The 27,687-nt window shown below is 38.6% G+C and overlaps 1 protein-coding gene across 1 annotated transcript in view; it reads right to left on the minus strand.

The window, feature by feature from the left end:
- LOC124594340 (ATP-dependent zinc metalloprotease YME1L-like) overlaps positions 1–27,687 on the minus strand; it is a 110,341-nt gene that overhangs the window by 76,748 nt on the left and 5,906 nt on the right. The window contains exon 3 of the mRNA XM_047132708.1: positions 11,771–12,053. Within this exon, the coding sequence (XP_046988664.1) occupies positions 11,771–12,053 (283 nt within the window). The remainder of the gene's footprint in view (positions 1–11,770; positions 12,054–27,687) is intronic.

Raw genomic sequence — 27,687 nt, forward strand, 5'->3', positions numbered from 1 at the left:
AGTAGTATGCCACATTTTGATATATCATACATTACAATAATGCTCAACATCTATATAAATTCAGACCCTGTTTGCGGATGTACAAAATTATTCGAAGGGAAGAATAATAAGATACCTACACACTGTCTCTTTTAAATTGTTTGTTGACCACAATACTACCTGAATATCACTTAGCTGAAAGCTATAAAAGATTGTGTAATACAGGTTTTGAATATGTCATACCTACAACATGTAGATACATGTTATCTCTGTGAGGACACTATTCCAGATTTATTTTTCCCCCCCTTCCAACACTACATTTTAACTTAGAACTATTATTCAATTTACTTTATCTTTTTACAATAATAAACACCTTCCTTATGTGTACCTACTGCTCAGTCCCTCTAGAAATGGCTGATGCTGTTTGAGTTAGACTGCATGACCGTATAGTTGATAGCACCAGTATTTTTATTCGTGGCATGTCTTCATTTGCTCTACACATTATTATGACCAATCTAAGAGCTATTAGGTGTTACTGTGATGACGAAATATTTATTGAAATTGTCTGCAGTTACACTGAACAACTTCTAGTACCTCAAACCGCCACTGCACCAACTCTGAAAAACTCTCAACACCTTCTACATTGGCCCATTTAATCTCCCTGTATGCAAAAACAATTCCTCTTGAAGCATTTTTTTCTTTATTAAATTTGTTTTTCACTCACAAAAGTAAGCTTTGATTTCTGAGTGATGTACACCCAGTTTTCATACACATTATGATGCGCTTTTGCATTTGCTGTGTAAAACTTGACACTGTAACATCTGCAATATTTATCTACTTCAGGTTGAGATGCATGTGACTGCTTCTCTCTTCTGTCAATATATGCAATCTTGAAATAGTCTGTAAATGTGTGTTTCAAAGTTATGTCATATATGTACTAAATTGTAATGTGTGTGTCTGATTTGCACTTAAGAAATGTAGTACTGTATTGAATAGAAAAGCTGGAAGGAAGCACTTCAAAACGAAATGATTTAGGCAAGAATGAAAAAGGCAGAGGAGCACAAATAAAAAATTATAAAATGTGCTGAACTTACTATTTACATGACTGACATTGTACATATAGGACACATAAGGCTTATAAGAAGCCTATGTAACACATTTCTGTAAGAAATACATAAAACTGTACAAAAAATAATTCAGTCTCTTCTGGGTTAACTGAAATTATTATACAAAGCGGTAACTTCCAAGAACTATTAAAATCATTTCTCAGGATATGAAATTTCCAAGAAAAACAGTGATTACAAACTAGATACTAGGCCATAATGGATTAATGGCTCACAGCATTTATATTTGTATAACAGGATGTAATAATACGCTTGTGCCAGTGAGACTCACTCAACCCATTTTGGGCAAACCTGTTTTGTCTGGCGTCAGGAGGCGGCAAACGCAAAAATGGCTTCTGTCATTTTAATGGAGGTACCCAAGCTCTTAGGGTACTTCAAGGAGAAACAGAGTCAGGATCTGTTAATTCAGGGGGTCAAGCAAACGCTTCTTGCTCGGGAACAGGTGTCACGGTAGAAACTAAGAAAAGGCATTGTGCGTTTTAAGACCAAAAGTGATAAGTGCTTTAAGATCTGTTTACCTGAGGAATTAGTTCCAGCTATCTTTTAATAGTACTCTGATTGGTGGTCATTGGGCATGAATAAAACCCTGATGAAAATTAAGCAGCGCCACATGTGGTCCACTATGTGTAAAGAGATGCGGCAATTAGTGGGGGAGTGTGAAGATTGTAAGGCCGCCAAGCCCAATTCCAATTCTAGGCAAGGATTGCTTTAGGCCATGTGAAAAGGTAATCCTATGGACAAATTTTCATCGATTACGTCAGGCAACTTGCATATACAAAAGATCGGAGTTGTCATGTTTTTGTGGTAGTGAATACCTTTAGCACATTTTTGTGGTTGATCCCAAGCAGTGGAGTGACTACAGGTTTAACTATTCGGCATCTGTTTAAATTTTTTTCCATCTTCAGCACTCCAAGGTCGATAGTTAGCAACAATGCTGTGGAATTTTTGTCAAGGCAATTTAAGTGCTCCTGTTTTAATTAAAAATGCCATTGCCCATCTCATCACCATGCCGTACTACCCTCAGCCTTCATTTGCCAAAAGGGTGAACTGTAACTTGAAATCGGCGTTGATAATTTTCCATGCTGAGTCACAGCGCAAGTGGGATGCCTCCATTCTGTGACTGAACTTAACCTTTAATTTGGCCCATAACGAAGTTTGGAAAGCAGCACCTGCATCATTGCTGTTGAACTACCCTCTCAATCCACACTCGCTAATTTGTGGTCCACGAATGATCTTTTGCCAGACAAAGTCACTCCTGAGGTATTTTAGTTAAACTGGACGAGAGCCAGGAAGAACACTGAGCTCGCACACAGGAGGCAGGCACAGTGATATTAATAACGGCCACCAAGCATGCCACGTGAAGGCTGGTGACTGAGTCTTCATCTCTAACTTTCGTGGCCAGGAATGGGCTGACGCAACCATATCTGGTAGGTTGGTTCCTCCCTTCATGGGACCCTGTGAGGTCATCCAAATATTAAATACAGTCAAGTCTCTTAGTGCGCAACCTTGTCATGGGCAAGGTTTCCAGGGTCCACCCCTCCCAGATTAAAATAACAAGTTAGGCAGTTTTAGTAAACTTAAGTTTCTTTCCCCTCCTTGGGGTGTAGAGTTCTAAGTTTAAGCGGGGGAGACTGAGCCGTGTCAGCTGGCATCTATCAATCGATTGCTCGATCGCGGATGCGGGGCACGCAACGAGTTTTTACCAATACAAATGTGGATGGTTAGAATTGGAAGGAGCAATTCTAGGGCATGAGGACGGTTTACCTCTGCTGTCAGGCACCAATAGTAAAGGGCTTTTGCAGAGCACAAACTTCATCCTGGGAAGAAAGTGTTCTTTGTTGGCTGTGGTTATGATGGGGCTCTGGAAGTTTACGCGTGCCGAGAGTGTGAGTGCCACTTCGCTACTGATTCATCAAATATTTGGGTTAGAGTCCTGTGGCTTCTGAACCTTGATTGTTAAAGTCATAGTGCTATGACTAGTTCATCCTTCCCAGAAGATCTGCTGTGTTTGCTGTTTATGGGGGTTCACTCCAATAGGATTGAAGCAACTCCGTTTCATTACAGATGTTAGTCGCACATGTTTGTGAAATGTGTAGAAGCTGCATGGTCTGTGTTACAAGGCTACTGGAGGTACATTAATCAGAACTGCCTGTTTAAATTGGTTACATTTCGAGTGGGTCCTCATGGACCACATTAAGGACTGAACTGTGTTTTGCTCTTCCTTTTAAATACAGTGAAGACTAATTTAATCAGAGTTCCTTTTTCACTGTACTAATTTTTGTTAAGTATTTGTAAAACATTTTGGTGGGGTTGTTAGTTGACTCACCCTGAGATTTTTTATGCTAAATTCTGCTGACATAAGAATGTACTTTTCCACATTATTTATGGCTAGTGACTCACTGCAAAACATATTAGAAGTCAGTGAGTTTGAATTTTCTTCCATTTCAAAATAGCGCACAATGACTATTCCTATTGCATAATTAGTACAAGTAACTGATTGCCAATCAAGCCTTATTGATTTTTTCATTTCTGTAATCAGAGTGCTATCATATTCGATGATTGGGTAGATGGTTGTTCTTTACTTATGTATAGCTCTTAAATGGTAACGTAATGAAATATGTGCCGCCCTTTGCAAAGCTGTACACTGTTACTAGTTTTCAAAGGTTAGTTCTTAGTCTGTTGTAGTTCACATTGTACTGGACCTGCCTCATCCACCAATACATCCATGGAGACGAGTTCATACCACCCACTCTGTCCGTCAGGTCATCCCACTTGTCATGGGACTGAATTGTATCTTTTGATGCAATAATTTACCAACAGCCATATGTATTGCATAAATTTATTTTATGAACTTCTTATGTGCTACCAGTTTTGGCATTACATTGATGCCACCTTCAGGCCCCTGTACAATGAGTAGAACAAATGTACTATTATAAAAAAAATATAGAATATACGTTAACAATTGACAGGTATCATCCCAAAAAGACATATTGCATATCATTAAAACTATACGCAACATTAGGGCAAATATGCTTCTGCCTATGTCATGCTGTTGTTAATATTTTTCAGTGTTTTACTCGAATACAGCGTGGTAGATGAACACATGTATACACTACTATTCATAAATCCATACCACACAGTTGTAATAGGCCATGCAACACAAAAATCAATGTACTGCATACAATCGTATGTCTAGTGGAAGTGTGTGTGTGTGTGTGTGTGTGTGTGTGTGTGTGTGTGTGTGTGTGTTGTTGTTGTTGTTGTTGTGTGTGCGTAAATAATAATAAATAAAAAATTAAAATACAAGAAAATGTGACATAACCATGTCAAAATATATAAGTTACATGTGTGTAGCCTAGGTCATATTATGTGTGATACGACAAATAGCTGCCGCAATATTAACGATAAAAAGCATAAAAGAATTTGTCTTAATAAAACCAATTGCATTCACGAACTAAACCAATGCAATCGTACTATAGAAAACCATCAAACACCTGGTCACCGTAAGCACATCATTAGAACCCGTATGTTAGACCACCCCGCGCTGTGCTGAGTGGATTAATGCAACAACAGTATCTGCCTCGTATAGTCATAGTTACAAAGAAGATTCTCTATCTCTGTATATCAAAAATGTCTATCTCCCTACATATAAGTCCTATACAATTATGTAAGATTATACCAAATGGAATCGAACGAATAAAAAGGAAAGGAAGAAAAAGAAAAATATAGGAGGCGGCAAGTCCGAACATAAACCTCAAAATGAAATGTATACCATCCCTAAGACTAAGGGTACCACATGTAACCATGTCAAATCATTCTCCAGGTTGCATTAAGGCCGTGTGTAGTAACACATGAGATGACTATCAGATTCTTAAGTACATCATCCAGTGTCATCATATTTTGTCTAATGACCTTAATGAGTTGGAAACTGTCTGCATGGGTCAAAATGTCTTGGCACCTAAAACCTGGTAAAAATATTTGACTAGCTAAAATAAAAAAATAACGAATTTATACCCATCAGCTAAGTGTCAAGAAAATGCAATGTTACATCAAGTATAAAACTGTTTAAGTGGCAGCTCAAGAGTGCAAAGACAGGTGAACAGTACAGTAATCCAAAGGGGTTGGAAAATGATGCTGGACACATTTGAAAGTTATGGCAGTGGACAACTTCCACAGGTGGGGAGCAAATGTAGTATTGACCCATATGTGCATTATATTGGCAAATATCAAAATAGCATCTAAGTGTGGTACGTAAAATTCCAAAGAATAATACTGAAGTCCCCATGATCATCAGTACTCAGGTATTACAAGTATCTCATTTGGAGATGTATGGCAACATTGACCTAACAATATCTATGAGAGTATAAGTAATTTTGCTGGTACATCACTGATTACCTGGACCAACAAGTTAAAATGTAAGTCACTGCCTATTTATGCATACTTTATCATTAAATCTTGACAGGGTACCGCCTATAATGCTGTGTCTGTAAACTGTTCATCCTTCCTAGATACCAGCTAACCACATACTCACTGTGGTAAATGCACCCTTATAACTAAATTGTAGTAAGGTTATAGGAACAACTAACAAGAAAATTTTATCAGAAGTAAGTCTAAAACATCATCTCTAACGTTAGCATATAGCTGAAAAGACTCACTGGCCTCAAATGTATCAGAGGCCAAGTAATTCAATGGGGACGCAGTGGTTCGATTAAGTTCAAATAATACAGATCTGATGCGAACCAAGCACAAACACTCAACATCTACGAGTCAAAACTGAAAATATAAAAAATATGTGAACTTCAGATAACAACCCCCTAACTTCGGTGTTGATGGCTACTTACACCTTAGTCTAAACCACTAAATATTGTCCATCCTGTCACTTATATCTACATCAGGTGATGCCGTGATATTAAAAGTCAATACTCGCATTTACTAAGATTCATATGGGAAGAGGTTGACAGACGAAATGCAAACATTGCGTAACCCTACTGCCCAACATGCCAGAGAGGTGTCGGAAATAACTGAACACAGTAAACGTTATGAAAAAGCTGTATGAATAATCACCGCCTAAAAAATTTTTGCATCGGGTGAGATATTTATACACCAGAATCTTAACTCTCACGCTACTTATAACCTTTCAAGCACCTTCTCTAATACATTACTACAATATTATGATGCATAATCAAAGAAGATCATAATTAGCATGTTACAGAGTAAAATATATCACTCACCACACGTCAGTCTTAAAATCGCTGTACATGGAAGGAGCAATATAACTGGATCCGTGAATCAAATCTAAAATACAAAACAGTGGGGTAAATGATAGTTTCAAGAAGACATCAGCACACTACATTTTATGCTCGACATACCATTATGCAACAGCTCTTGGTGGCCTGGTGCCACAGACTGAGGCGGTTTGCAAACATCGATGTGTTTTGACATGGTTATGTCAACAGTTGCTTCGTCAGGAAAGAGGGAAAGAGAGGGAAAGACGAAAGGATGTGGGTTTTAAAGGAGAGGGTAAGGAGTCATTCCAATCGTGGGAGCAGAAAGACTTACCTTAGGGGGAAAAAAAAGGACAGGTATCCACTTGCACACACATATACAGACACAAGCAGACATATTAAAAGTCTTTCCGCTCCCGGGATTGGAATGACTCCTTACCCTCTCCTTTAAAACCCACATCCTTTCGTCTTTCCCTCTCCTTCCCTCTTTCCTGATGAGGCAACAGTTTGTTGCGAAAGTTTGAATTCCGTGTGTATGTTTGTGTGTCTATCGACCCGCCAGCACTTTCGTTCGGTAAGTCACATAATCTGTGTTTTTAGATATATTTTTCCCACGTGTTGCATGGCCTATGAAAGCTGTGTGGTATGGATTTATGAATAATAGCGTATACGTGTGTTCATCTACCATACTATATTCGAGTAAAACAGTGAAAACTATTGACAGCAGCATGACATGGGCAGAAGCATATTTGCCCTAATGTTGCAAATAGTTTTAATGATATACTGTAGGTCTTTTTGAGCCACTTACATAGTTAACATGATACTTGTCAATTGTTAATGTATGTTCTATATTTTTTATAATAGCACATTTGTTCTACTCATTGTACAGGGGCCTGAAGATGGCATCAATGTAATGCTGAAACTGGTAGCACATAAGAAGTTCATAAAATAAATTTATGCAATACATATGGTTGTTGGTAAATCATTGCATCAAGAAATACATGCCAGCCATTGTCCCACAGTCCATAACGAATCAACGAAGATTGAATTGTATCTGTACTACTTCTCCAGGTTCAGAACTTATATCACCAATGGATGTGACACACTGCTTGTGTTACTGTTACCAAACTGACTGCAACTATTTAAGATGTATTTAAAACCCAACTGAAAAATTTTGTAAATATTAAGGTTTTGACTACTAATATGCTGACTTCAGATACCTGTCAATGTTTGACAACCTGCTTATTCTCATAATTGTTTAAAATATCTTTTGATGATGTCAATTGCTAATCTCATTTCATCAGTAATATTTGACAAATTGTTTAATTTCTTACTTATTTTTAAAAGCTATTTTACTGACTCATAAGGTTGCTGACTTTTATTTAAATAAAATATTATGCCTGTTTCAACTATGAATGCTGCTTTCTTGCCTTCTGGCATCTCTCCATCCAATCCAGATAACGACAGCTGTAGGAAAACGAGAAGCATCACTGTAGAATCAGAAAAAAGCAACCCACAGGTGATAGTATTAAAATCCTAATGGTAAACTGCCGAAGCATTGCAACAAAGTGCCACAGTCTGAAGTGCTAAGTGTACATTGAAAGGATATGCAAATCGGAAATGGAGGTGGTGTATTTGTCACAGTAGACAAGAAACTCAAATCCATTGAAATATAAATTAAAGCACATGTGAGACTGTTTGGGCAAGATTCAGTATCAGGTGCGGGCAAATACTAAATGCCTTCTCTGAAAACTACCTAGAACAGGTAGTTAGGAAGCCCACTCATGATGGAAATATATTGAACCTAATTGCTGCAAATCGACCTGACCTCTTTGGGAATGTCCATATAGAAAGTGGCATCAGTGGCCATAATGCAGTTGGGGCAACAATAATTGTAGAAATACAATGAACAATTAAAACAAGCATGAACAATTAAAACAAGCATGAACAATTAAAACAAGCAGAAAGACATATATGTTCAGTAAACTCAATAAAAAATCTGCAGTGTCATACTGCGATGAGAAACTTGATACTTTCAGCACAGGGCAGGAGCACGTAGAGGAACTCTGACTCAAGTTTAAATTAGTAGTTGATCATGATCTGGATAGTTATGTATCAACTAGAACAGTTCATAATGGGAGGAAACTTCCACGTAGAGAAACTTCTAAAGAAACAGAGATTACTGTGTAATAGGTGTAAAATGAAGCTTAGGGCTATAGATCGAGATGCCAAATGGAACACATTTGGCCGTCAAGAGAGCAATGCTCGATGCCTTCAATAACTACCATAGCAGAATACTATCAAGTGATCTTTCACAGAACCCAACATAATACTGGCAAGTCAAGAGAGCAATGCTCGATGCCTTCAATAACTACCATAGCAGAATACTATCAAGTGATCTTTCACAGAACCCAACATAATACTGGCCATACGTAATGGTAACAGCTGTTAGTGGCACCAAAGTTAGTAAAATCCAGATGAATTGCTCCAATTTAATCCTTGTAACACTGAAACAATGAATGAAATAAGTATTAGTGCCAGTGGTGTTGACAAACAGCTGAAATCATTAAATCTGAACAAAGCTCCAGGGTCCTACTGAATCCCTGTCAAATTCTGTACTGAATTTGTGGCAGAGTTAGCCACCTCTTCTGATTATATTCTATCATAGATCCCTTGAACAAAACACCATGCCCCCTTCTTGGAAAAAGGCACAGGTCACATCCATTTACAAGAAAGGTAGTAGAAGTGACACGCAAAACTACTGTCAAATTTTCTTGACATCAATTTCTTGTAGAAGCTTAGAACATATTCTGAGCTCTAATATGATGAGGTACCTTGAATAGAATGACCTCCTCAATGCCAACCAGCATGGATTCCGAAAACACAGAACATGTGAAACCGAACTCACTTTTCTTGGATGACATAATGAAAGCTTTGAGTCAAGCCAATTAGATAGATGCTGTAAATCTTGATTTCCGAAAACCATTTGACTCAGTACCACACCTACACATATTACCAAGAGTATGATCATATGGGGGTATCAAGCGAAATTTGTGACTAGGCTGACGATGTTTTGGAGGGAGAATACAACATGTTATCTTGGATGGAGAATCATCGTCAGATGTAGAAGGAACTTCAGGTGCGCCCCAGAGAAGTAGGCAGGGACCCTTGCCATTCACGCCGTTCATTAATGACCTTGCAGACAATATTAATAGTAAAATAAGACCTTTTGCAGATGATGCAGTTATCTACAATGAAGCACTATCTGAAAGAAGCTACATACATATTCAGTCAGATCTTAATACGATTTCAAAGTGGTGCAGAGTTTGGCAACCTGCTCTATATGTTCAGAAATGTAAAATTTTGCAATTCACAAAACGAAAAAATGTATCATACGACTATAATGTCAATGAGTCACTCCTGGAATTGCCAACTCATACGTATATCTGGGTGTAACACCTTGGAGGGATATAAAATGGAATGATCACATAGGTTGAGTCGTCGTTAAAGCAGGTGGCATACTGCAGTTTATTGATAGAACACTGGGGAAGTGCAATCAGTCTACAAATGAGATTGCTTACAAATCACTTGTGCGACAAGTTCTAGAATACTGCTCAAGTACGTGGGACCCCTACTGGATAGGACTAACACAGGGATACTGAACATATACAGAGAAGGGCAGTACGAATGGTCACAGGGTTGCTTAATCCGTGGAAGAATGTCATAGAGATACTGAAGGAACTGAACTGTAAGACTCTAAGATAGATGTAAACTATTCTGAGAAAGTCTATTACTGAGGTTTCGAGGACCAGCTTTAAATGATTGCTCTAGGAATATGCTACAACCCCCTACGTATCGCTCTCATGGGGATCAATAGGATAAGATTAGAATAATCACTGCACACACACAGAGGCATTCAAACAATCATTCTTCCTGCATTCCATGTGTGAATGAAACAAGAAGAAACTTTAATAACTGGTACAATGGGAAGTACCCTCTGCCATACACCTCACAGTGGTTTGCCGGATATAGATGTAGATGGGTATTTATACGTATATGTTTTTGTTGCTATTATTCAATGTTGATAGTGTTAGTCAGACTGTCCATACATAATTCGACAGTGAAAGTTCGAGTAAGGTTCAGCTATCTGTTCTTGAAATATTTGTGCTCCTAAAATAAGTTGTAGTACTTGAGTTAAACTAAAACATATTCAGGGCTCCTACATACATTTCATGATCTGTGCAATGCGAACACGCTCTGACAGTCAATGAAAAAAACTAATGTTCATGTTTGTTAATGAGATGTAGTTTGCTTCTATAATTACTTAATATGAAGGCAGTTATTTTACCTTGTGTTAAACATTTGGTTGAAATTAATTTTGCCTAATTTAGGCTGGTTCAAATCCCACAACAACTCCCCCCCCCCCCCTCTTCCTTCAAATACTTGGCTGACATAGAAAATGTTATAAAGTTCAATTTACGTTTACATTAGCACACAATAAAAGTCATTCAGGGTGATATCTTTAACATCAGTATCCCCCTTGGAGTGTTACACATGCTTCTATCCACAAACTCTAGCATTTCTCCAGTTACCAATCCATTAAATAATACTTTAACTTTATTAAACTATCTGTAATGTCTTTGCACCACCACACATTCTTCTTCTACTAAACTACACTCCATACTTTGGTTTAACACTTGGCCACTTCTCCTGCACTTAATGTCTTTCTTCATTCTTCTGTTTTCTGATTTGTATTTTATAACCACAATCTCAATTCAAATCTGCCAATTGGTATGACTTGCAGTTCACTACAGGGTTCCTAAATCATCACTAAACCAAGATATAATCAAACTTATTTTTTCCCTTTTTTTTTTTAAATGGAAAGAGGTTTTATCATTCACTGTGTAACAACCAGATCACGTTTCAAAGCTATATAAACAGAAACATCCTGGCAGACTAAAACTGTGTGCCTGACCGAGACTTGAACTCGGGACCTTTGCCCTTCGCGGGCAAGTGCTCTACCATCTGAGCTACCGAAGCACGACTCACGCCAGGTCCTGACAGCTTTACTTCTGCCAGTATCTCGTCTCCTACCTTCCAAACAGTTGGTAGAGCACTTGCCCGCGAAAGGCAAAGGTCCCGAGTTCGAGTCTCAGTCGGGCACACAGTTTTAATCTGCCCGGAAGTTTCATATCAGCGCACACTGCGCGGCGGAGTGAAAATCTCATTCTATATAAACAGTTCCATGCTGAAATGTGGCGATTTATTAAGATAAAATTTTAAAAGAGGCTGTTGCAAATATATTTTTGGCAATGATCACATGAAATGAGTGGCTATACTCCAATAAAATAATACTTAACATGTAATTTAACTGTCTGGTTATCTTTTTTATACAATACAAAGTACGTGAAGTCTCAGACATGTTTTAGGTTTTCTACTTACCAAGAACAAGTGGATTACGACAGTAATGGCTCTGTAGTATACTTCTGTGGAATTTAGTTGAGACGGCAATGTTTGGAAAAACTGGAAAACTGTTAACAAGTGATCCATGTTTATTCTCATAAAATGAGTCTGCTGATTTATATGATACCAGCCAAGGCAATGATTTTGTTCTGGAAGGTCTCCAGGATAAATTTCTGCTATTAATTTTGGCACTTCCATCGGTCACAGATATTTTTAAAGATGAAAAGTTTTCCAATATTGATTTAGAACAGTTTTTGAGCACCTATAGAAAAAGAAAAGATAGGTGATTATTATTAGGTGATTATTTTAAAATATTTTTGTCCACAGCCAAACTGAATTACATTACTGATTTAATTGTTATTAAATAGGCTATGTAACCACACATATGTTGGACTTGTTAGTCTTACTTTTTGCAGCATATTATACATTATTTTTATCGAATAATCAGAACTAAAAGTTGAAGCAAAAATCAGAAATGGCAATAAAATAAAAAGGAAAAGCACAGGAAAACTAAATCAAGTAATTACATCACTTGACAGGAGAAACTGGACTGACAGAAATAAGAACTATGACAGCATGACTAAACAAAATGAATTTAAAATAAAAATACACTATGAACATCTACAGTAATAAGACTCTTTATATCAACGCAGAATTAAGACATTACCAGACTCTAATCCGCCTTGAAGCCTTATACGCAGCCTAAAGTCTAAAACCTGTATGAACAGGATTACTTAGGAGTCTAGAACTTGTGGAATGAAGGATATTCTGGAGGATATTGGAACCTCAAAGAAGAGCAGATGGGTCAATATAGAAGAGGAGTGAACCACGAACTGTACCCAAATCGAGAAGTCTCAGATATCATCAGGAAAAGAATTACGTTCATTAAGACAACTTCTTAGAATGGACCACAGGAAGAGCACACATCAGGTGTTGAAGTTGCTTGTGAACAAGAGGCCCACAGGACCCTGAATAAAAAAGTATAAAGTGATCTGGAAGAAACAGGAATAAAACTGGGTAACTTTAAAATCTAAATTTGCAGCTGCGATAGGTTTCCATGACAGAGCTACATCCAGGACAAAAACATCATAAACAGGAGAATGAAGAAGCAAAGTACGAAAAGGAAAGAATATTAGATGAAGACTATAAACTCATTCAAATTAACATGATCCTCAGACGGCCAAAACAAGATGACCTTATTCTGATTTCAATACAAAAACATTCACTTACTCCAGAAACAAAGAGGGCATTCATAATACTGACTGAACATCTTGTCTTAATCTTATGTGGCTCAGTATTATTCCAAGTGATGTGAATTTCATTTTAGACTGCAAGAAAGATGAAGAGGTGACCTCTGTATTTGCTATCCTGCATCAAAACACAATGTTCTTTTGTGTGGCTGTCCTGATGAGAGTTATATGTGTTGGTGGCTATCCATTGGGGGCAATCAGGGAAGTTTATCAAAAAAAATTTGACATGATTTCTCTGGTTAAGAGTGTTGCTTGCTGGTGGAGTGCTCACACAGCTCGCTCGCAGTACCAGTCAGTGTTGCTGGGCTAGCATCATTCTAACAGATGAAGACTGGCAAAGAACAGGCGCTTCATGAATGTCACCTGCAACCATTGACCAATGAGAGCATAGCAAACTGCTCAGAGTTCTGGGCACAGATGACCTAAGCCTCTCTCCCAACTTGACATGAAGTCTTTCCCTCCTGTCCTGCGATCCACTCGACACTTAGGTCATAATGGTCCATCATCCCTGGGTGCTGAGATGGTTCATCCAGGAAATGGCTTCAAAAAACTGTAAAAACAGATGCAGCTGTGTGCGTGAATCCTGACTTAACACTAGCAGCTCTATTGGCAAATGTCAGCTGTGGAGGGATGTATTATGACGGACGAGCTTGGTGGCATGGTCAGTAGGTGGCAGCACCCTTGACATGCGATGCCTGATTGAGCTCAAAGCATGAGAAATCCTGAGTGCAGGTCAGCCAGCCTGAGGCTCTGACCATGTGCTGCAAAAAACCCAACCAGCTGAGCGGACTTGGGAGATAGCCACTAATGCCAAATTGATAGAAAATATGAAATATGGGAAATTACAAAATAAAAACCAAATCGGTGACAGAGAAGCCAGTTATATGGTTCTGAAGATGAAAATCAGACAAGGGTATGAGTGAAGATTTATCCTCACTACAAGATTTACCTTACAAGTTAATAAATGTTAAATGTTGTAGATATAAAATAACCTTCAAAAGTTAGTAACTTACTAACACTTTAAGTGATTCACACAAAAGCAGTGTCAGTGGGTAGGTTCCAGTGACTAACAGTTTTACTTGATTTTCAGTGAATATTAGATACTTCAAATTATAGGGTAGACTGTATATTCCATGCATGAAAAAGTGAATTCTCTAACAAATAAGACACAAAATAGTGAAAGTACAGAAAAAAAGCAGTAGTAAATACATGTAAGTAAAGATGTATGACAGTAATTAGTTTGTCTGATGTTTATTAATGATGTAACAACAAAAAATAGCACCCATATGAACAAAAACACCACCATTAAAGCTATACAAAAACAAGTAGAAGTGAAAAGCTGAAGAAATTCACGTCCATATTCATGTGTGACATTTATAACATAAATTTATAATTTAGGCATGCTTTTGGAAGTCTGAAGGGTGTTGCATGACTCACATCAGTGCAAGTCTATAAGTAACATTTAGGATTAGTGCAATGGATGTGTTGGTTGGCTCTGGACAGTGACTTAGCCAACAATTTGGAATACAACCACACATTAAGAGGCCCTAAGAACAGTACGTTGTCTTACTTTTATTCAATTTTTTTATTTGTGCAGGTGCATGTGGAGGTTCAAATGTCAATCTTTGGTGAAAGCAACAATCATAAACAACATTTGACAATTATTTATTTTACAGAGATCAAAAACAAGAACAGTGCTATGATTCATTACCATTTTACATTCCCTAAATTACCCCATTAGGTTGCAGCCTGCTTATGCAATAAACCTGAAATCTTTAACACATTTTCTGTTGATTACTAAAAAACAGCCAAGACATGTCCACTTTCTGATTGGCCTTTTCCATCCTGCCCATCTGGTTTTGGTAGAATGGGATAAGACACACAATCGGATCTATGTTTTGGTTTCCAAACATTGCATTGAAACAATTGTTCAGTTCATAGTGCTGTGGGAAAAAAAACACAATTTGGCATTCATAAGAAAAACAAGACCAAAAACGCTACGGGAGCGTAATATGTAAGAAATTGACCACCCAACCTGCCACTGAGGATGCCTTGCAGAAAATAAAGGCGAAACGCGTATGGCACCAAAATTGTGTTTTAATCAGTTGCTGTCAGACGGTCCACAAGAAAAAAAATTATCAATATACTGTACGCTGCATATTTTCGTATTACAAAGGTATAAATTTGAATTCCACCAAATAACGCATGTCACTTTCTGAAGCATTGAAATTGAGATTGTGATGCGCTTTTGTAAGCGTCATGGATCATTCACACGATCTCGCCAGCTGATGACACCAATAGTACATGTGATATGGTCAGCCAACAGCAAGATCACTCTTAAGCAGCGCAAATACACAAATAAGAAAAGTTAATGGCTTAAATTAATATACATAACATTCACATATAATGTTGGTCTCGAAGATTAAAAAGTTGGAAGAGAAGCTAAGCTTCCACATATAATGTTTATCTTTTTTGCACATGTTGCACTTTAAGATACACACACAAATGTGCCAGTGAAATTTTTAATAACGATGCAAATGTCTCATCTTCTGGGCTCAAAATTCTTCTAAATGGTCATCCTCAAAGTGTTGATTTTTAAATGAGAGTCAAACGCTTTGTGATTTAAGAAATTAATCGTACATTCTCGAACATAATTCATCTTGCGTAAAAGGAAATCTGCTTTGAATGTAACGCTTTTCAAACCACCCTTCGCAATATTTTCCCGCGACCTGTTAGAAATAGGTCCGTTTCAGCAGTTGCAAGAAAGCGCCAGATAACTGGCACCACCGCGCTTGCATAGCTACAATGATGCAGGAAGCCCATATGATCGTACATGTAAAACATTAAAAGATCTTACACTATGTCATAAAAGAAACAAGACATCAAAGGATACTTCAAGAGCGTCAGGATTTCGCGAACCATACTAAAGTGCATGATTTGGCTTAAAATGCACATCTGTATATAAATTTTCTTGGATTACCAGTACTCATGTTTGGTTCTTTATTATAGCATAATGCCATACGTGCACTTGAAATACAGCTAACAGTTGAAACCAGCGAATAGTGTGAAATTAAGCACTTTGTTTCAAATAAATTGACTGCCTCATTAGAAAGGATTAATAAAAGCCAAATCTCTTTAGCAAACCAGCAAAAGTAACTTCATTGTTCTGTAAGGGGAAGTTCTCTGCAGAATCGGTGCGTAAAGGAACATTTGGAGAACACTGGCAAGTAGAAGGGACAGGATGATGATGGCTTCTGTTAAGACACCAGGCAACAATTTCCATGCTACTAATAGCACTAGAGGGAGCTGCACAGAGTAAAAACTGTAGAGGAAGACAGAGACTGGAATACATCCCGCAAATAATTGAGGACGTATGTTGCAAAAGAGTCGTAAGACTGAAGACTCAAAGGGATTAACTATGTGTGTGATTGACTTGAGAAAGGTGCTAAAAGTGTTTTTAGTATTAAGGCCTATCATGAAGATCTTAATATTTCTGCTACTATTTCCTTACGTTTAAGCCTTCATTCATTTATGGAACAAGTTATTTTAAAATCAGTTTTGAGTGAATGGAAACCATTCTGTTCTTGAGACAGTACAGTTCAGTAGTCTCATTTGGGTTTGCATAATCCATTATTTGAATAAATGTTATTGCGCCAAGGGCAATGATTTGGTACAATACACCTACCATTATCATGACAAGATAGACTCCTACATTACATGGCCTACAGCCACATTTTAATGATTCTTACTAATAAATTTTGCGATTAAAAAAAAAAAAAAAAAAAAAAAAAAAAAAAAAAAAAAAAAAAAAAAAAACAGGCTCATGATATATTTTTTGTTGTTGTTCAGGTTGTACTTCTTATAAATTTTATCCCAATTAACTCCCTTTATGGAATAATTTGTAGAAGACAGCAAAATCAACCCCTCATACTCTTCAATTGTCTCACAAATGTTGGTAAAAAAAAACAACCTTAAATCACTTTGTAACAGAATAGTTTCACTCTCCTTACTGAAATTCTCTGAGGCCTTTTGCATCTTGCATTTATTCAATCAAGACAAGTGTAGTTAGCAAATAATCCCCCCCCCCCCCCTCCCCTCTAAATTACATCCCCTTTTTATTATTTTAAACATCCCCACAGGTCCCTATGTCCACCTGATGGAGTGTTGCAGTTCCATACCACTGACTCATGAGGTGCAAGCAATCAAGCCCCCATAATACACCGTCTGTCCAACAGAGTATTTTAGAAATCACAACTTTTGCAAACTTGATAACTCCACTTTTGTGGAAGAGCGAAGGAGTATGCAGGTGACAATACATCTGGAAGGAATCAGGATAGTTTATTAAAATCGTATGAATTGATTTCTTTGGTTAAGAGTACTATTTGCTGGGAGACTGCACCCACGACCACTCACAGTACCAGCCCATGCTACTGGGCTAGCATCGTTCTCGTGGTTAACGACTGCTGACAAATGGATGCCTTGTGAATGTAACCTGCAACCCTGTACCAATGTGAGTATAGGAAACTGCTCCGTAAGGCCTCTAAAGCTGCGAACAGAAAGCTCAAAATGAGCTCACTTTCTCTGCTGCTGGCTGCTGACTCCTGTCTTGACAACTCTTTTCCTATTCTCCTATGGTACATTCGACACTTTGGCCATAGATGGCCCCTAGAGGCGTTAGGTGACTTCCCTGGGTGCACCATGTGTCTCCCTAATTATGCAGTAAAACTGACATAACGTTTAACAGATTTTCTGTTGATTATTAAAACTCTACCCACATTAGATATCCACTTCCTGGCCTGACCTCTCCAATCCTGCACAGATAAGACATTTGGCAACGCTGTTCCAGCAGTACGAGGGCCTATACAGAAGACTGGTCTCCAGCCTTGGCATCAGTTTTCAGTGGGAGATGGTGGATAGCCAAAATAATAAGTCAACGTTGCTACTTATCATAAAGATGACACAAGAAGTTGTAGACAGGCACATCTAAAAGACACTTAAGACAGAGAAAGAAAAATGGCACTTTGGTATGAGCTTCCACAGTTGGCAATCACGTATGTACGATGTGTGCTTGCTTGTGTACATGAATGTGTGTGTTTCTATTTCTTTTTTCTTTTTCTGGAAAAGGCTAATGAATAAGTGTCTTAAATATGCCTGTCTGCAACTTATCATGTAATCTCTAAGGCAAGTTGCAATCTATCTTTTCCTTACATTGTTGATATTCTAACCTGGGGTTTCCATTGTTTGAAATTTTCAAGTCATTAATTTTAAGGTCCAGTAGCAAACCTGAGGGGATTACCACGGTAGGTTCCACTAAATAAAAGGGGTTTGAGCCACTCTCATACCTGACAACCCACTCTGTCCATTTGGACCTATGTTAACATTCTGCAGTGTGGCAATGTGTCTAAAGCATCAGAAATCTAGGTATACAGAATCTGTCTGTTGCACTTCATCTGTGGTTCGCAGGACATTGTGCGAGAAGAGAGAAAGATGGGTTTTGCACGAATGATGCTTTCTATATTTTTGTTGATTTATTGACAGACGCTTTTCTTTCTCTTGGTACTTCATTATATTTGAACTTTGAATATACCCCAGAATTACACAGTAAACAGATGTTAAGGGTATTGGTATGTAATTTTCCGGATCTATTCTTTTACCATGGCACATTTTTCCAGTTCCTTGGGACTTTCTGCCGGGCAAGAGACTCACGATAAATAGAAGCTAAGTATGGGGTGAATGCAAAATAGTGCACTCTGCAAAAATGAATTGGGATTCCGTCCATACCCAGTGACTTATTTGTTTTCAGCTCTATCACCTGCTCTTCACCACAGATGTTTATTTTGGTCCTCCATACAGGAGTTTGTGGAGTGGCCAAACAATGGTACATCTCTATAATCACCCTGCATGAATGATTGTTTGAAAGTAAAATTCAAAACTTCAACTTCCCTCTGACAAGTGACTGAATAGAACACTCCACCCCACTTAACGATTTTATGAAGAACCAGAATTTTCTGGGATTTTCAGGAAAATTCTCTTCTAACAAATGATGGTGGAGGTTGTATGCTAGCACATTGCTCTTTTTATACATAATCGAATTTCTTGTAACTTTTGCATGCAGCAATCTCTGGGTTCTTTTTTTGATCCAAGAGTGCAACAATCTTCGCTTTCTCTCAGTATTTTCTGAATTTTGTTACTGAACGATGGTGGGGTCTTCACCAACCCAAATCCACACATGGCACATATTTCTTGAGAGTGTGATTAACAATCAGTTTAAACTGGTCTGTAATGTCTCTATATCCATCAATGAAATGAAATGATGTTCACTCACTATTCAAGTAGGATCCTAACAACTGCTTATCTGTTCTTTTCTGCATAAAAATTCTCCTAGCACTCTTGATGGATTTATTAACTTAAGTAATCATCATGGCTACGATGACATAATGATCACTAATCCTTATAAGGTCAGGTCTGCTTTTAGCTACAAGATCTGAAGGAAAAAAAAAATATACTTCCATTATATTTTTGTTAGCGCTTTATGTGTTCAAAACAGTTTTCAGAAAAAAAGTGTTCATTAATTCTTCAAAAGATTGACTGTTCATACCATCTGCAAGGAATCCATAGACATTGTAATCTATACTTGCCAAGTTAAAGTCACCTCCAACTAAAAAAATGGTTCAAATGGCTCGAGCACTATGGGACTTAACATCTGAGGTCATCAGTCCCCTAGAACTTAGAACTACTTAAACCTAACTAACCTAAGGAAATCAAACACATCCATGCCTGAGGCAGGATTTGAACCTGCGACCGTAGCGGTCGCATGGTTCCAGACTGAAGCGCCTAGAACCGCTCGGCCACACTGGCCGGCACCTCCAACTAATATTACACGCTCAGAGTACTTCTTCTCTACTGAGCAACGACGTTCACAATTTCAGAATTTACATCCACTGCCCACATACCTCATTCCAGTTGGTGCTTCCCAGGTTCCTTCTAAACTTGTCTGAAGAGCTTGTTAACTGTTCTAATGATTTTCCAATCTAGCATATATTCTAGGATTTTCATGTCTCCTGTTGTGGAGAATTTGTCATCATGATCAGATAACTGACTTAAAATCTACTATATTTCAATATATGGGCCCAGGTCTGCCATTGAATCATGCTTTGTGAATCCCCCAATGTTTCCTCAAGGCAACAGCTCAGCATTGACAGTTGGTGGCTGCTGACTGTCATAATCTGAATGCAAGCAGTTGCTACTTATCAGCAGTAACGAACAGCTACCACCTGAAAATGTCGAGCAGTTGCCTTGAGGAAATATTGTGGGAAACACAAAACATGACCTGGCAGCAGACATATTAGCCAAATAATTGAACAAATCCATTGGGAAAGCCTGATAATTCACATCACACTTGTCTGTATGTCAATTCATGTAGTCTTCAGCATCAAGACTAGTTTGATGCAGCTCTCCGTGTGTGCTAATCCGGTGTAAACCTCTTTATCTCCGAATAACTGCTGCAACCTACATACATCCATTTGAATTTTCTTATTACATTCATCTCCTGATCTCCCTCTACAATTTTTAACCCCCACCACCCTCACTTCCCTACAACACCAAACTGACAATACCTTGATTCCTCAGATGTAACCTAACAATAGATCCCATATTTTAGTCAAGTTGAGCCATAAACCCATACCCCCCGCCCCCCCCCCCCCCCCCTCCTTCCTGGCCACCACCCATTTTCATTCAGTACTTCCTAATTAGTTATATGATTTACCATCTAATATTCAGCATTCTTTTGTAGTGCCACATTTTAAAACCTTCTATTCTCTTCTTGTCTGAACCACTTACAGTCCATGTTTTATTTCAATCCAAGACCACAAATCACACACATACCTTCAGAAAAATTGCCTGTCACTTAAACTGATATCAGATCTTAACAAATTCCTCTTTTCCAGAAGCGTTCCCCCCTCTCTCTCCCCCCTCCCTTGTATAGCCACTCTGTAGTTAAGATCTCTCTACTTTCGCAAGATTTCAGGATGAGAAGTCAATATCACAATCCAGCCAAAAATATCTCTTTCCCATTTCATAATCAAGTGCTGAACAACACGAAAATCTAGCTCCAAGATAAGATCTGGTGGTAGCAAATTTATCCACAAATTGTTACATTTGTCAACATTTTATCACAATAAATCATTTTAAAGAACAGGTTTTGGAGAGATCTTTATTACAGTGTATGTTAGTTTCGCTACATGCTTAATGTGTTTCGTGTTTGCTAACATAAACTGAAGATGTCCAATGTTTTGAATTTATTCAATCCACAGTGTTTACAATTTTGTGAGACAAAACAGTGACATTTCCATAATGTTAGGGCTTGTGCTTTTATGTTGATGTGTTTGCGAAGTTAGCATACCGTATGTTGGTTTTCATATTTATACTTGTGTATTATGAAAATATGTAATTAAGGGTACTCGTGTGATAGTTTGTAATGGGTAGGGGGGTTGGGGGGGGGGGGGGAGATGTGGGGGTGTAGGATATTTTTAATATGTTGGAAATGAATGGCGACTTGTAGGCAGCCATAAAAAAGTTCCAGTTCTGACCCTGTCAAAAACCTGCGTAATATTGAATTTTATATCATTTTCTTGAATGAAAAATACCTGACTACACTATTTCTTCCTGTACCTGAGAGCAGGGAGGAAGGGAGGTACGCATTCTGATAATGAGTGTTTACGACCTGTTGCCGCTCGTGGCATAGCTTGCTTTTGTGTGCGCTACCACGTTTTTTTTTAAAAAAAAAAAAAGAGAGAGAGAGAGAGAGAGAGAGAGAGAGAGAGAGAGAGAGAGAGAGAGAAAAATTGTCTCATAAGCGAAACAATGGCAAGAGACCGCTATCTGTTGTTACTTACACTGCTGCTTTCTCTGATAATGATCAACAAGAACCAAATAATAGACGGCGTATGATAGAAGATGTTCTGAACGGGAGTTTAGCAAAAATTTTTCTCCGTTTGAAAATATTTGCAGCTGCCTATTTGGTACATTAAATTTTGCACAGAAATTAGAGTCATATAGGATTTAAAAATCTAGTCAGCTGCCGTGCTTCATTTCTGACTGTATCACTATTCAGCATAAGAATAATACGAATATAAACACGACATGATATGTATATTCTTCCGCGTTTGCTGTTGTCTCACTCTAGTTTTGTAGATTAATAACTAGACAGGATTTAAATGAGATAGCAGCAAACATGAAAGAACACATGGCATGATGTTTACATTCTTCTTTTCTTTTAATTTATCTACTGACGCAGAGGTTTTGTCACCAGTATTTATCTTTGTGCTTGCAAAGCATGCCTATGTAGCGCTACATATATTCGACGGCAGAAGTTTGTTGTGGCGGCACCTACCAACATTTTTCAGAACTTCCACTTACTTGGCACTCGATTCTAAGGCGCAGGCAGTTTTTTGGATTACAAAAACCAGAAAAAAAGTGCGACTTAGATTCAAGCAAATACGGTAGATAAGTTGCATTACAATTATTTACTCTTACTGCTGTTCATCTGTGAGCCTTCTGGTCATTTATAATACACTACTGGCCATTAAAATTGCTACACCATGAAGATGACGTGCTACAGACGCGAAATTTAACCGACAGGAAGAAGATGCTGTGATATGCAAATGATTAGCTTTTCAGAGCATTCACACAAGTATGGCGCCGGTGGCGACACCTACAATGTGCTGACATGAGGAAAGTTTACAACCGATTTCCAATACACAAACAGCAGTTGACCGGCATTGCCTGGTGAAACGTTGTTGTGATGCCTCGTATAAGGAGGAGAAATGCGTACCATCACGTTTCCGACTTTGATAAAGGTCGGATTGTAGCCTATCGCGATTGCGGTTTATCGTATCACAACATTGCTGCTCGCATTGGTCAAGATCCAATGACTGTTAGAAGAATATGGAATCGGTGGGTTCAGGAGGTTAATACGGAATGCCGTGCTGGATCCCAACAGCCTCGTATCACTAGCAGTCGAGATGACAGGCATCTTATCCGCATGGCTGTAACGGATAGTGCAGCCATGTCTCGATCACTGAGTCAACAGATAGGGACGTTTGAAAGACAAAAACCATCTGCATGAACAGTTCGACAACATTTGCAGCAGCATGGACTATCAGCTCGGAGACCATGGCTGCGGTTACCCTTGACGCTGCATCACAGACAGGAGCGCCTGCGATGGTGTACTCAATGACGAACCTGGATGCACGAATGGCAAAACTTCATTTGTTCGTATGAATCCAGGTTCTGTTTCCAGCATCATGATGGTCGCATCCGTGTTTGGCGACATTGCGGCGAATGAACATTGGAAGAGTGTATTCGTCATCGCCATACTGGCGTATCACCTGGCGTGATGGTATGGGGTGCCATTTGTTACATGGCTCGGTCACCTCTTGTTCGCATTGACGGCACTTTGAACAGTGGATGTTACATTTCAGATGTATTACGACCCGTGGTGGTGGTGGTTGTTAGTGTTTAACGTCCCGTCGACAACGAGGTCATTAGAGACAGAGCGCAAGCTCGGGTTAGGGAAGGATTGGGAAGGAAATTGGCCGTGCCCTTTCAAAGGAACTATCCCGGCATTTGCCTGAAACGATTTAGGGAAATCACGGAAAACCTAAATCAGGATGGCCGGAGATGGGATTGAACCGTCATCCTCCCAAATGCGAGTCCAGTATGCTAACCACTGCGCCACCTCGCTTGGTTTACGACCCGTGGCTCTATCCTTCATTCGATCCCTGCGAAACCCTACATTTCAGCAGGATAATGCACGACCGCATGTTGCAGGGCCTGTATGGGCCTTTCTGGATACAGAAAATGTTCGACTGCTGCCCTGGCTAGCACATTCTCCAGATCTCTCACCAATTGATTACGTCTGGTCAATGGTGGCCGAGCAACTGGCTCGTCACAATATGCCAGTCACTACTCCTGATGAACTGTGGTATCGTGTTGAAGCTGCATGGGCAGCTGTACCTGTACACGCCATCCAAGCTCTGTTTGACTCAATGCCCAGGCATACCAAGGCCGTTATTACGGCCAGAGGTGGTTGTTCTGGGTACTGATTTCTCAGGATCTATGCACCCAAATTGCATGATAATGTAATCACATGTCAGTTCTAGTATAATATATTTGTGCAATGAATACCCGTTTATCATCTGCATTTCTTCTTGGTGTAGCAATTTTAATGGCCAGTAGTGTAATAAATAATTAAAATAATTTATTATTTGTCACAAAATAATTTATGTAATCATGGCATAGAAAGATGTGTTCTAATTTTTATGTGATAAAGCTTTAGTTTCCATGGATGACTATAAAAGACAAAGCTGTCATAATTGATTTCTCACGTATTTTGCATCTTGGTTAGTTTCTACTTGATGGCAGCTTTGTCAGATGTTGATGTATTATATGCTGCATCATAGCTTGCTGTAAATTCTTGTAAGTTCATTTGGTTAAAAAATAATTATTGTTGATATTAAAAATCGTTCCTGTACTTAGATGAAAACCTTTTCCTCTCCTTAAGTGTGTCCACAGTGACTGTAAGGGCGGAAACTCATGTGTTTTCCAGAATAATTTCTAAATCATTTCAAAACTAGATTTTTTTAGTTTCCATTGAGTACTGCATGGTCATCTTTAATTGTTAGAAAAATATTATTTGTAAACCACACAAGTCAAAGCTTTGAGTTAAATTTGGCTTGGGCCATGAAAATGGTATTTCATAATTTAAAAAATCACAAGTGAATCTGAATTAAGAAAGGAAAAAGTAATCACATCTTAGAACTAATATCTGATCATACAGTCAGAGATAATGTTTAGGTAGTAAACTTTCTCTCAGACTTAAGATAAAGAGAATCATAAAAGTTGAACTGTTATTGTGGAGTATAAATAATAATGAGAAGTAATAGCCTTTGAACGAATATCTCTGAAGTAACTGTGAAATGATCAAAATATGACATTTAAAAGTAATTTAACTTAAAACGAAATGACCTCAAACTATCTGCCCCAGCAGTAGAGAAAAAAAGATTTTAGTATATGTTGTTGCTGTAATTGTTGTTTTCTTGAAACTTAATTATAAGTTGTATTTTTTTCAGAATAAAAATGTTATCTTATTAATTATTTGATTTAAATGATTAATAGAAAATCTCATATAAAAATGTGAGACAAATAAATATCAATTACACCAATAACCTGACCAGTGCGTTCCTCTCCCGAAACTATCCTGCAGACCTTGTCCAAAAACAGTTCTCCCAAGCAATACGTTCCTCCCCGTCCAACAACAATGTTGCTACTCCCAGACCACACAGAAGCATCCCCCGTGTCACCCAATATTATCCTGGCCTCGAATACATCAACAAATTACTCCGGCAGGGATATGACTTTCTCAACTCAAGCCCTGAAATGAGATCATCCCTTGACAATATTCTCCCCACAACACCCAGAGTTGCCTTTCGTCACCCCCCTAAACCCCGTAACATCCTTGTCAAACCCTACAATATTCCCAGACCACCTTCTCTACCCTGTGGTTCCTACCCCTGTAACCGACCCAACTGCAAAACCTGCCCCATGCATTCCCACAACCACCTACTCCTGCCCCGCTACTGGTAAAACATACACAATTCAAGGCAGGGCCACATGTGAAACAACACGTCATTTATCAGCTGACATGCCTGCACTGCACAGCCTTTTACATCGGTATGACGACAACTAAACTGGCTGAGCGCATGAACAGGCACAGACGAACTGTCCGCATAGGAGATGTCCAATACCCAGTAGCAGAGCATGCCCTCCAGCATAATTCTAGGGACCTAGGAACCTACTACAACGTACATACCATTTGGCTTCTTCCACCAAACACCAGTCCCTCAGAACTGCGGAGATGGGAACCTGCACTCCAAGACATCCTTTCACCCCGCCATCCCCCTGGACTGAACCTATGTTAACCAACCTCACTCCCATTTACTCTTCAGTCTTCTCCTTTTTCCGTCTCCTCTTTAGCCATTCACGCATCTTTTCATCCTACATAGTTGTGTTTATCTTTATACTATATACCTCTTTACTTCTGTATGCATCCTCTTTGGTTTGAAGCTGGCACAGTACTTACAGTAGAATATCTTTGGCTTCCCTCTGACAACCATGCCTCCATCCTTGCTACCCTCCCAGTTTACCTTTCCCTGCTGCTTCATAACCTGGGTTGTGAGTAACTGAATCCACTTTCCCTTCTTCCCCTTTTTTCCCCTCTCTCCTCCCTGATGAAGGAACAAAGTTTCGAAAGCTAGGAATGTAAATTTTCTGTTATGTTTCGTGTATCTATCGGCTGTACTGAGCTGAGGTAATTATTGGATTTAATTTTTCCACAGTCATGGGTGAAGTTTCGATCCTGGAACTAATTCCACAGTGCAACCTTTAACAGGTCACTAATTTGGAGTGCCATTTAAAGACCTTTAATGCTACCCCTAATCAATTAAAGCACATTACTGGTTACAGTACTGAGCAAGACTTCATACATCGGCACAGTGATCTAACTCTTGATGATGACTTGCAGATCTGTTTGCACCATGAAGCTACAACTTTAAGATAATACGGACTTTTGCAGAAGATCTGTTGCAATCATTTCCAGAAGAAGGATCTAACTGCAAGGAAAGGTTTGTAAGTTATTACTGTAGCAGCAGCAGATAAGCCAAATGATATAACAAAAATGAATATTAAGCAAGGACAAATGTTGTGCGTATGCTGCCAAAAAGAATTAGCAACAAATCCAACATTATCACCCTCAGCTTCCGACAATGATGAAGATACACATTATAGTGATGACTGTAGTGCAGTAAAAAAGTTAGATTCAGGTGTAATGTCTCTTGGTCTCTCCCCTTTGAAGTTCTCTTGCATAAGCTCAAGAGGAAAGCAAAGCAACACAAAGCGAAAAATTAACTAAGTTCAGGGAACAATTGTAGATAAAACTGAGGCTGCTGGAAGGTTCAATTAGAATTCAAAGTCGAAAGTGTAAGCAGGCAATGCACAAACTGCAGTAACTATGATCAGTTGCTGGAGGAACTGAAGCAAAAAACTGTCTTACCTGCAACTCGTAAACCAACCAAGCTTCAGATTTTAATACCTGCTCCCAATAGCTGGTCCATAAAACAACATCAAGAGAATTCCAAGTTTCTAAACGAATGTTTAGGAATGCAAGGCAACTAAAAGTTGAAAATGACATACTATCAACACCAGCAACAAAGTGTGGAAGACTGACTTCAGACGCCATGAAACAAAAAATTACAATTTTTTACGAAAATGATGAATGTGGCCTACTTTGTCTAGGAAAGAAGGATTTTGCCTCAATTAGAAGTTCTAATGGAGTAGAGCAAAAACAGAAACTCTTATTGCTTGTAAATGTGAAAGAGATGCATACTCAATATCGAGAAGAAAAAATGGAGCAATAAATTGGGTTTTCTAAATTTTGCGAGTTGCGACCAAATTGGTGCATTACCTCTAGATCAACTGAAACACATTCAGTATGCATTTGCACTGTCCATCAAAATACGAAGCTAATGCTTAACGCAAGCCCTGGTGAAACTGACTACAAGGCCATTCTTGCCAAGATTGTCTGCAGTT

Source organism: Schistocerca americana, chromosome 2 (genome assembly GCF_021461395.2).
Source record: "Schistocerca americana isolate TAMUIC-IGC-003095 chromosome 2, iqSchAmer2.1, whole genome shotgun sequence".
Lineage (NCBI taxonomy): Eukaryota > Metazoa > Arthropoda > Insecta > Orthoptera > Acrididae > Schistocerca > Schistocerca americana.